The sequence below is a fragment of the Homalodisca vitripennis genome, chromosome 4 (genome assembly GCF_021130785.1).
Source record: "Homalodisca vitripennis isolate AUS2020 chromosome 4, UT_GWSS_2.1, whole genome shotgun sequence".
Classification (NCBI taxonomy): Eukaryota; Metazoa; Arthropoda; class Insecta; order Hemiptera; family Cicadellidae; genus Homalodisca; species Homalodisca vitripennis.
In genome coordinates, this window is record NC_060210.1 from 77,074,204 (window position 1) to 77,087,162 (window position 12,959).

The window sequence follows — 12,959 nt, forward strand, 5'->3', positions numbered from 1 at the left end:
AGTCATTTCTCGCTGTCTGAAATTCAATAACCAAGTATCTACTGTATGTATTATATCCTTGTCATGTGCTGACAATTCAGACTAACATTTTTGAAGTAAATAAAGTTAATGAACACATGCATGACTCATATGCTTGCTTCTGAGCAAGATCAGGTCTACAGTAGTAGTATTTGTAATGAAATGATTAAACTTTATTTCTCTTTACTTGATTAAAGTGTTGTTACTAACCGAGCAATACTTGTACGACACACTAACTAATTCCTTGGATGGTAAAATATATCATATTGTACCTTCGAGGTGCCTAGTAGTAAGTACCGTGTCAAGTAACAAAATAATTTTACGTAGATAACAAATCTCTCCTTCTCTTGCTATTTAATAAAACGAATTAATTAAAACATTCTTGACGCAACAAATTATCAGATGAAGGTCAAGTATACAAAACAAACTTGACTGTGAGTGTTTGCCGGCGATAAGTGAGTTGCGATCACATCCACGTCTATATTTGAGGCCAACGCAAACACATTACCACAGCGGAAATTCCGAAGGAGGAAGTGTCACAGGTATCAGCGATATCAGCTTTAGATGTCACCTCTGGTGGGATAATATCAACACCTTTTTACTTATTGGAAATAGCGATACCAAAACAGTATTCATATCCGTTTCCATTACATTCCTACATTTCTAGTCTACAATACCTCTGCGTACAGTTATTTCTTTTATTCACATTGCCGTATTGAAAAGTTACAACATTACTAACATCGTTTATATAAATAGTTACTTCAGAAAATTATACATAAGATTTAACTTATGCACTTGAAATATTTTCAGATGCATTTGACATTATTTAGAAGTACTGTGTGATTGGGCGTTCTTATCAATCTTAACTCCCCTCAATGATTTTAAATTAAAAGTAAAACTTGTAATTTAGTACTGAATTTCGATGACAACATATAGTTAGTTTTATGTTTTCCGAGCTATGAGCCTTATAATATTTTATATTTGCAGAATAATATTGTAGGTATAAGTCGGAAATGGTAAAATGTCAACGGAACTAACGCGGTGAAGATGAACCATGACGCACTGGGAATCACTTGACTTTTTAATATAATGGAGAGGCCGGTTCCCCTGGGCCACTGGCTTATGTGAGCATAAGGTTTGTTATTTTTCAAACAGAATAACGTCCGATCAATCGTAATTCAATCGTAACAACAGAGTATCGAAGAACAGAACTTACCGAAATAGTTATCGAGCGGACAGACGCGCTGCCCTTTTATCTTTTTACCCCAAAATAAATACAGTTCCCAAGTTTTAAGTATCTGACATTTCTATCAAGAGTAATCGCACGGAGGGACAGACATACGGAAAAAAACTGGTGTTTGAACTTTTGACCTCAAAATCGATAGGGTTCTTCCTTGGACCAAGTTTCAGATCTCTAGGTCTGGGGTCTTCAGGGACCAGAGATATCCCACAAACAGACAGACTAACGTACAAATATCAAGAAGGCCCTGTCAGATAAGAGGGATAATCGACATTGTAGTGCAAAATTAACAGGGTACAAACATTGTTACGAATCAAAGAGAGGATTTGAACCTACGTCACGAACTCACCCACTTAGCTTGACACCTTATGGCTATCGACTAAGCTCAAAATATTAGATATCTGTGATGTGTATAAAATATGGCATAGTATGTAAGTGCCTGTGTAAAGTGGCGAAATAGGAGGATCTCAAACGCGGTTAGATAAGAAGTCTCGTACTGATAACGCATGATATGAGAGAACTGACACCTAAGTCGTGTGTGTGGAAGAGACTTTGTATATACGACGAGAGTACTAAGGATAAGAGTAGTAAGGAAATTACATTGGATCAACATTTACGAAACATCTACTTCTCTCAACACCGACTTAACGTCTGTTTTGACAAAGTTTTCTCGATTAATAATGTGTACAAATTCATTCTTTAACTTCCAAGCAAAATGGGATAAGCTGCAAGAACTCTCATACTTCGGTTGTTAAGAAGTATCATAAATGTTTCCATTGCTTCACGCACTGAGTCACTAGTCTCAGATAGATAAGAGAGAGGTTGTCCCGATAGATCACAAGGAGTCTGAGCGACTACATAAATCTCAACTAAATTAACAATGAGCTTTGGTTTACACTTACACACGTGTCTCAAGTTCTGTTCTACATATTTTCAGATAAAGGTTAATTGTCATAACCATATAATAGTAAGTTGAGTAAGCAGGAAGTCTGAGATACACTTCACAGGCGTTAGTTATTTCATTGGCTCTTAGTAAGCGAAACCTCCCTGTAGGCTATTTGCCCTTTATTAATTGTGAAATTACCTCGTTCCCATTCACTTGTGGTTCATTTTTAATGGACTCTAACACCTGGCTCAGCCTAAGCTTTATTAACTGGATTCAAACATATTAAATAGTATACACAAGGTAAGGAGAAGCAAACTTACTTATAAGCAAACTGAGTGAGTATATTTACTTGCTTGTGATAATTAGGAGGATACGTTGTGTGATAACGCTATTTTAATTGAGCAATGAGAACTTCAAGTGGTTGATTCAAGGAGCGATTTCATTAAATGTTGATATCTAAAGGAATTTTCACAAAGACAAATACAAAGTAGAAAATTAATTTTACAAATAGCACGCGCCGATAAATCGTTTTAGGCAACGAATTATCACTAGTTTCAAAAAGTTGCGAGATAGATATTCACCACCCAAAGCACAAAAGACGAGAAGTAGATTCGACCCCTCCCTAGGGTTGTCTTACCCTTCTTGTTTTATTTACCACCACTTTCTTCCTCAAGTTTCGATTATCACCTCTGAGCCACCCGAGTGTATTTCTCCTTTTGAATTGTATATTTCTACAGTCGGTTACTTTGGGTCCCTACCATCTACGATATAAAGTTATCGGTGATTTCTGAACCTAGGTTCATTTTCATTGTAGGAGATTATATGGATGAGAATTTGAGTATCAGAACAATTATGACGTGTTTTTTCTTCACGAGAACATCAATTTTCAGAGCTGTGATTAACTGAATGTATCAACAAATACACGTTATACACACAAAGAAGACGACATAGTCATGATAATTAATATTACTTTTAAGACAGACATTTTTACTAATCCAGCCATTCTTTAACCACGAGGAGTTGTAGATTTACAGTGTCTACTATATTTTACGCTGACGCCATTACAATATTGGGCCTGACTTTGGTGAAGCCTAGCACTGAATGTCTATAAATAAATATTATATAAATAGTGGTACCAGGTAATCCCTCGAAGATACCCAAGTTGAGAGGAACGAATGGGCTATCTTAGAATAGATTAGATAGTGGAACAGAGGTGTGGCTAGAGCGGCCTAGATGTACACACACCTCGACACCACCCGCTCACTGTACGATGTGGGGAACATTTACCTTCACTTTTGTGTACTCCACTTGGAGTTTGTCTGAAAAAGGTTAATTTTAATTAACTTCTTTCTAAAGTTAAGTAATATAAAATCTTCAACAAATCAAGGGTTTGACATGCGAGGCTCGTTAGAAACTCGCACAAACACACTTTTTACGGCATTGACGTCTTTCAAGTGGATGTAAACCTTGAGAATGACTTCTATTAAAACAATGGAAAGGGGGGATAATGGCTCGCTATTAGAGTGGCATGGGTAAACGGAGTTGGATTCTGTCACGACCGAGCCGACCGGTCCGGTTGGTTCTGGGACACAGCGAGCGACGCGACGCCTCGCCTTGCTGTTCTCGCATCGGTAGACACAGTAAATAAAGTATTGGTTACAATTTACTCTTTCACAGAACACCATCAATTATGGAAAACTCATCGAACGTGATGTAAGAGATTCTTCGCGCTGAGCAAGAAATGCCTCATGATTGTTTATTAATGGGTGTGACGAAGATGCTGAAGTGATGATGACAAGGCAAAATTGAGAGGTGATGCCGACATTCTCGGGTATGGTCAGGGCAAGTTACGTGCGATTTAAGATCACGTGCTTGAAGAATTCCCAACTCTAATGATATGCTACTGAATTATACGTTCCACCGTCACGACAACCGCACTGTGCGAGTCACTTTTCTGTACATTCATTCTGGCTCCCAGCCTTACTGTTCAAGATTCTGCAACGGATAAATAATATACTAATTGAATGTTGTATTCCTCAATATTTCTAGAGGTACTTTATATTGACAGACACATTACAAACCCAAAGGTAACCCTAAATAACTTTGGAATGACTGATAGTAAATGTGGAAATAAGCGGTCGTCCTTCTGTTATTATTTTTGTATTTCACAAAAAATCTAGCAAGTTTGTTTTGTTATGTTGATAAAATATCTGGATCAATGTTAAAGTTAAAGATTCGATTATGGTTTGAGTTATTTAAGATCTTACCTAGTAGCGAGTGAAATGATCGTAAGAAACTTCATCATTTTTAAGAATGTATTATAATGTCACCGTATACATTTAACATAAAACAATATTTTTTAGCTTCAATTCGTTTTACAGCAAATATTCAATTATTAAGTGCCTCATTTAAACCCAAATTTATGGAAATATGTACTATTATTTTTAAACAATAAACCAAAAGCTGTTCAATTCAGTATCGTCAAATCGAAAACAATGATATTAACTGTGATAACGGGGCTTAAAATATGAAATATTTATACGTATTACATAATTTATTATAATTAACTTTTTTTAATATTGAGACACTTTTTAGTCAATAAATCATATTTTTTACATTATTAAAGTAAACTAGTCATTGAGTTTTAAACTCGCCGTTCTCCGTCTCAAGTAATTCATTTACGAGCTGTATCCTGTAAAGCTGCTACTTGAACAGCTGACCGGTTTTTGAGAAATCCGTGAATGTTCCGTGTTTATGTAAGTGCAGTGTTCACAGCGCCGAGCGCAGCAAGACAATACAACATCCGACCGGGCCACAAGTTCAAGGACATCTCGCGCCATGTCCGTCACGGAGCACCGTTCACCACACTCAACATCCACAGCGAGTCAGGCTGAACCCGAGAAGTAAGAGATTTCCAGAAAACTGAGTTGCCTGGATGAGGAGGTGCAGGTGTGTATGACGTCACGGTTCAAGGCTGTATTCTGGAGGCCACTCTCTGTCCTAAATATCTCCGAGCAGCGCGTCACACCTTATCAGGATTATCGTCAGACAAAGTACGCAAATTACAGAGTATTGTTCAGTGTTCAGTATTCGAGGAGTTCAATATGACTTGAATCTGACCATGGGTGAACAATGGAGGTATGCATTATGATGTTTTATATTGCCAACAACAATACGACGGCAAGAAACGGACAGTGAGGAGAATGCGATAGAAAAGGCCATGAAATGATACATAGCGAGGGTGTTTGTAAACACATGCACTCTTTTTGTGGTCCTTAACCGAGTGGAACAGCAATTTCAGCTCTAGATATAATCTTGCTCATGAGACGATCTTGGAGAACTCTACTGCAAGACGTGAAAGCACTAGGCAGTCATGATTCATGAGTAGATGTTCAATTATAACCAGTTGTGATCTGGCAAAGCTTTATTTACGTTTCGTCAAAATGAAAAACCCCAACTTTAAATTCCTAATACAGTATGGAGAATGTGATTAATACAAAATAATGTTTACCGGCATCCTCTGCAAACTTTCGAGTTAAAGTGAGTGCCTCCATTTTGGAAAACATTACCAATGTGCTAATTCATTGAGTAGTAGTGCTATCCGTAAGGAGCGTTAATTTTTTTCCCCGAAGTACTTAATAGAAATTTCCTACAGCATTAACCGTAATGGCCTACCTTCATTGCTTTTGACCTTTCTTAACCCCTTGAGTGCCGCAGCGTCGCTAATTTTGACTTTATTTTGGAATGTACAAGTTATTGCGACAATCAATGAAAACAAAAACTAAAATAACAACGTTTTATTATTCGAAAATGTCTGGTCATTCGTGCGTTTATTTGAAAACGATTTGGCGATAGGAAGTATTTTTTAATTTATTATGGAAGAAGGAATTTATAATGAAGTTTATTTTTGTCCCCGGTAAGGAAAACTTGTCCAAAAATAGTGGGCTGCGATAATACCGAAGAACCTATGCGATGATTGTCTTCCAGTCACGCGACGTAGTGGCGAGTACCGTGTTGCGTAACGGCCTTTCTTGTTGTATATGTGGGGATAACCAAGCTTTTGAGTAAATACAAACTAAAATAGTAACCTGTACAGTATTTTACCGTATTTCTTTACAAAAGTAATGTACTGATTTGAGTTGTGTCCAAGCTAAAAACGTGAGTTTTCAGTGTAAATATATTAAGGTTTATTTAGTAAATGTAAACTTATATGTAAATGTATTAGCAAGTATTTTTTCTACTTACTAATCATATTTATTTGTGCTAGGTGCTGTTTTATTTTATGTTTAGTGAAAACTACACTTTACTATGTAATTTCTAAACTCAAAAAATGAAGTACAATTTATAAAATGTCGTTACAGGGCGGCATTTTGTTTATACAATGTATTAATTTAGGAAGATCATAAATACTCTAGTTTTTCGTATTAAATGTATACTTTTCGTATAATTAAACTCATATTATTTATACCCGTAAAACGCAGAACCTTAAAGCAGCTCAAGCAAACACACTGGTGTGCTAATAGGTGCGATACCAACCCCATGAATACCGGTTAAGGTGGTATTGTAAAGCACAATTAGCAATATCATTAAAATGGAATAACTCTCAACACACTAAGAAGTTAAAACACAAGGGCGTAAAAGTTTTGATGTTGAAAATTGTTCTTAAAACTAACGAGAAAGGAAATACGTGGGTTTAAAATTAAGATCGTTGCTAGTACAATCGGATATAAACAATAGATCAGTGTACAACGGCGCACTGTCACTTATATATTTTGTGGCATAATAACAAGAAAATATGATTTACGTATCAATATTTTTGCCATGCAATTTAGTTTAATACGTATTAAATTAAGAAGTCTTAGTACAATTTTATTTATTTTGATGCCATTGTTCTAAGGCCATGGAGTACACGTTTTATATTTTTAAGTAGCCTACTGTTAAATATATTAATTGTATACTGAAGTACATACACAACAGCATACCAGTATGTTTTATACTTATTAATTTTAAATAAAAAATTACATTATTGGATTGTAAATTTTAAAATTAATAAGACGAAGTGTATGCAATAAGAACGTAAGTCTACGATGGAAACAATGTTTATAATCATATACTAATTCCTTCTTAATTAACAAGTTTAAATTGAGCCATAAACAAATTTTTACTGCAAAATTTTATTTGGTGTGCCAATACATCATTTATATAAAAGACTACAATAAAAACTTGCTTATTCACCTAAATCTATTCTTTTTATTTTAGATGGAACATTATAACGCATGTTCAAGAAATAATTAATTATAAATCCAAAGTATTTAGATCAACTTTATTAATCTACCGTGTTAAATCATCAGCATCCACTTGTGTTGATGTCTACATCGTTTTTAAGTAATAACTTTTAATAATGCTAGCCACTTCAGGTTGAATTGGTTAAAGTTAAATAGTGACCCACGACTTATGTACATAGTAGCTTGGAGTTTATCCAAGTTTGATACAGCTTCTCTCTCATCTCCCAACGTGGGCACTCGCTTGAGATTAACTCCCGGGGTCTTCTAGAGATTAACAACAATAAACCCTATTTTTAGAATTTGTTAACAAACATGTTTTACAGGAGTTTTGGTGAAAGACTCATGGCCTACACTATGATAAGTGTGATCACTTTAAAAAGATTTATCTACTTGCTGTTCTTCTCCAATTAACGGATACACTTTTACTCCGATAGATGAAACATGACTAAAGGAGAAACTGTTATGGAGTTTACGAGTATGTCATCCCTTGCACGAGCTCGTTTCAAGAACAATCCCTTCTAACTTCTCATCTCCGCCTGCAAGTATCGTAGTAAAATAAAACTGTACTCTGCTATTATCCGGATACCACTACTTTTAAAACGTTTTTCTTATCGGAGACCTAAAATCCCTACATTGTGAGAGCGAACAGGCTTTCCTTACTTACCGTGAAAATTACATGTCATAATGACGATCGGTTTTGTAAGTCTCCTAAAAGGAATCGATGTCGGCAAGAAGACTGCCACTCCGTCCCTATCTACTATTTGCTATTAGGCTATATAAGTTAGTTTATATTATGTTGTCATAAATATGTTACTGACAGAAACGCAGTTACAGGTAACCTTTACGAGCACTCATATAATCTGTGCTTCAATTTCGGTATTATCTCAAGGGATGTTTGTCTATTTTTCGCCAGAAGTGCGGAGCTCCCACAGATGGCCAGGGGCATTTCCGATCCGTACTTTTCCAACCTCAGGTCACGTCCCAGATCGTCCAACTTTTTGCGTCAGATAACGTTGGCGATCTGGCACGTGATCTGAGGTCGGGAAATACTGATCGGAAATGTCCATGGCCACCAGTGCTAGTTCAGATCACGTAAGCGCTCAGTAAATTTAAATGTTTATAATATGTACGTATGTATTTAACTGCTTACAAATTCTATAATAGATAGAAGATTGGGATAGAGTGGTCTCCTTCTCGCCGATAACGCTTCCTTTAGTGAGGTGGAAAACAAGAACCGATTGTCATAATTACATGTAATTTTCACAGTAAGTCCAATATAGTCTGTTATTTCTGATAATGTAAGGTCCCCGGCTTACCGGGGACTAGTAAACTTAATAAACTGTTCTAAAAATAGTGGCCTCCAGATAACACCAAAGTATCAATAAAATTTCCAGTTTTGGACTGTGTACTTTACCTGTTACGTTAAGGTACAAAGTTATTACTTCCACTTCATTCTACCAACTACAAGAACATAGTTGATTATTGTTTGAATGGATGTTTTACAAAAATACGCACACACCTTCATTGCATGTTATATGGTCGAAAGTTACTCGGCTTAATATCTATGTAAACCTTTCAAAATCTGGGGGAATCTAGTGTGACACTTACGAAAAGTCAATACCTACAGATTTCGATGAAGAGTGAGTGAGCTGTAAGCAAATTTATGATGTAATTCTAGGTACCCTAAGCCCAGTAAACCTCGTTAAGCTAGGTGAAGACGGTACTATTTTTACTGTGAAGGGATTGTTCATCATGCCTTCACCCCGTATTAACAACAAGTAGTAAATCAAGAATAATACCTAATGATTTACTCTGGTAATGAGTTGCCTTCCGTCTCCAAATAACGAGGGCGTCCAAATGGATGCCAACAACTATTTCATAAAAATGTGCCAACAGATTACAACTTATCCAACATATGTCGGCTGAAAACTAACGTTTAAGTATAACCGCTTCCTACTCAAGTGATATTTCTCATCATACTATGTCTGTTACCCAAAAAAGGTTAAACTGAAAGAGCGCAGTTTTTAATTTTATAAGTTATCTAAATTCAAGATCTAAATTGATTTTTTCCTGAATTTTGAAAAGTGATCCCATCATCTCCTTTGAAGATTGGAACCAGCCTTAATCGAAATATGGCATTAAGAGGGAACGCTACAAACAAACACACAAACACAATGTGTAGCGTCAACAGGCTGTTTATTCATTCTTTGACGCTATGAACATTTAGAGGAATTTAAAGTTGTTAAAAGGATTGTCCAACAAGATACACTCGGATTCGTGAGCAGTTGTTAAATCTAGATTCCAGGAAGTGGTCATTCACTTGCCAGATGCAGTGACCCTACCAGTTACTCGGATGACCCTGACGTCAAGTGGCAAAGTAAGTGGCGCTGGACTCACTAAGTAGCAGCTGGAAACCTAATTTATTTCTTTTATTAAAACTATGTTTTCCCTTAACTCACAATTCATTCATGAAAGAATATAATTGAGAAGTAAAAAAGTACTTTTTATAAAAAAATAAGGGAGGTCGCTCCCTTTTTCAACCTTATTCTGCCCGTCTTCAGATGCCCCTAGCCTATGCGAGGATGTTATGCAATCGAATAAGAGGGAGATTCGGTACAGAACAACGTCGACAATATTGATGAGATAAAAAATGTAACGCTCAAAGACAGGGTTCGAACCTTAAAACCTCTATAAAAGTCCAACACCAAATGCCGCTTTGCCATCTGATCTCTCATTATAACTGATTTTTATATTTTCTTGACTTCAACGGAGTAATCTTAAATGATCGTAGTATTTACAACAATAATTCAACCAAAATTGAGTGAATCTCAGTTCACCATAATGTAATGGCGAAGCCTTATATGCTACAAGAGAAGATCTATTAACCATTCGCTTTATAGATAATGTTGTAAATTCTGCAAGATGGTTTAAATATACGCCTGAGTCACGTTCAGTTATAAATGAGAAAAGGTTAAGTATATGGTAACAATGTTTTAGTAGTTATGGTAGATAATCCTTTTAGATCGAAATTCACCATCCATATATGTTGCATCAAACTTAATAAATTTTCTCCTTTTCGTTTCATATTAATCGCGTTCTTTTCCATTTTCGATCGGAAATTTAGCGATTTCTACAAAACTAGTGACAATGCTTCCAGAGAACAATCATGAATGGCAATGACTGTGACTCGCCTTGAGCAGTCCAAGCCTCGGGGTGATGACTCAAGCGTCTAACAACCTCTTCGGTATGAATGAATGACAAAGCTATTCTTCCAAGAATACATATCGGTTTATACTACCTACAAACCGTACACGAGACATTCATTCACAATAAAAAGCTGTACACTGTAGTTACTTTTTTGATATATTAAAAAACATTTCTGAGTAAATAACTGATGATGTAATTATCTTATTATATTATTTGACTTGAATCTATCATATTTATCTTTTAAAAGTCTCAGAATGCTGTAAATCTTAGTTTTCAAATGTTAAAGAAATGTGGAGAATACCTAAGATTTCACCAAGAATGAAGTTTTATTTTGTAAAAAGGTGTATCATTGTTATATAGATTACGGAAATTTATAACTTTTAATATTTGGTTATTGTGCATGGTACTTGCCATTGTCAGGAAGCGTTGTAATGATAGGATCGTGTGACAATATATAACAACGACGTTTCGGTTCGCTTGCTTCGGCCTTCATCACTGTGGGAGGGTATGAAGGAAGTTATGATTATCTCGTTTTATTTTGCTCTGCTAATGATTAATAACACTGTAACAGCAAAAACTCCTTCCTCCAATATGCTATTTTACTGTGTGAGTATTTGACCTCATTTAAGCTGACAAATCAGTTTAGATAAATTACCTTCAAATTATTGTAATAACTTATATTCTACAACATGCTTCCAAATTTATTCCTTTTTATGCCTAATTTTAAACTCTCAAAATAACAACAAGTATTATTCCTCTAAAGTTATTCTATTTTATTTTTAAGGATAGTATTTTAATTTTGAAAATTTCAAAAACATTGTATGATAACATTAACACAAAGATAAGAATAACAAAAATAATAATTTTCCTTGTGAGTCGTATTCAAATTAAGAAAAAGAAACTCCTAAAATTATTGGTAATTTAATAAGGTTATACAAACTATCATTATATAATTTTTATTAAAATATTTTTTATGCCTCAAATTTTAAATACTCAAAATAACAAGTATTATTCCTCTAAAGTTATTCTATTTTATTTTTAAGGATCGTATTTTACTTTTGAAAGTTTCAAAAAAAATTGTATGATAATATTAACACAACGATAAGAATAAGAAAAATAATAATTTTCCTTGTGAGTCGTATTCAAATTAAGAAAAAGAAACGTCTAACGTTACTGGTATTTTAATATTAAGGTTATACAAACTATCATTATCTAATTTTTATAAACATATTTTTTATGCCTCAAATTTTAAATACTCAAAATAACAAGAAGTATTATTTCTCTAAAGAAGTTTTATTTTATTTTTATAGTATTTTATTGTTGAAAATTTCAAAAACATTTATGGCAACATTAACACAACCATAAGAATAACAAAAACAGTATTTTTCCTTGTGAGTCGTATTCAAATTAAGAAAAAGAAACTCGTAAAATCATTGGTATTTTAATATTAAGGTTATACAAACTAGCATCATTCAACTTTTATAAAAATAATTACTAAACTAAATATACGTAATTTGGAGGACAAAAAATCTTTTAAAATTGACCATATATGTTTTAAAAATTACTATTATTATAGTAAATGAAAAGTAGTGCATAGTACTCACCATTGCCTGGTTTTCAGTCTGTACGGAATCCGCTCTTGAAGTCAACAAAATGAAGGCTAGAACTGTAAACCTCAAGAGTATGAACATTTTTGAAGGGGAAAATGTGTAACTATTTAACACTGGCATGTCTATGAATGTAAATTTATTTAAATAACTACGTAAGTCAATAGAGAACTAATCGGGTAACTGTTAACACATTTCAGTTTGAAGTAGCCGGGTGTAGGTTATGATGTCGAGCTAGCGCGCACCAACTCACAACCACCTATCTCACAGCTGACTGTTCCCGCGCAACTCTCTCAGCTGACTGTAGGCCGCCACCGCTCCCGCTCTCTTATATCCTCTGCTGACGTAACCTTAGCCGCGGAAATCTTGGACGCGCACCCGCGCAACATTTTAATTTTTCTAAAGTGAAACCACATTTTTTATAACATTACATTTTTATATAATTGAGGCTTGTTTCAATATATTTGTAATTAACTTACATTTATATATTTATTTAGTATATTTTAAACTGAATCATAATGAATAGCAAGTCATTACTAAACCTAATGAATGTAAAAAATCCTAAATATAAATTTAACAAAAACAATAAAATATTTTAAACGACGAATGGATTATAATATATGATGGAGAGTGTTCAAAATGTATATAATGACTATAACACAAATGTTCTGATTTCTACAGTTTTTAGTTGAACCATATCATTGTGAAGGAAACAG

The 12,959-nt window shown here is 34.6% G+C and overlaps 1 protein-coding gene across 7 annotated transcripts in view; it reads right to left on the minus strand.

Moving 5' to 3' along the window:
- Positions 1–12,535, minus strand: part of LOC124359559 (matrix metalloproteinase-24) — a 42,282-nt gene extending 29,747 nt beyond the window's left edge. For all 7 annotated transcript variants that reach the window (XM_046812409.1, XM_046812406.1, XM_046812411.1 and 4 more), the window contains exon 1: positions 12,241–12,535. In XM_046812409.1, coding sequence (XP_046668365.1) covers positions 12,241–12,366 — 126 coding nt within the window. In that variant the 5' untranslated portion in view covers positions 12,367–12,535. The remainder of the gene's footprint in view (positions 1–12,240) is intronic.
- Between the last annotated feature and the right edge of the window lie 424 nt (positions 12,536–12,959).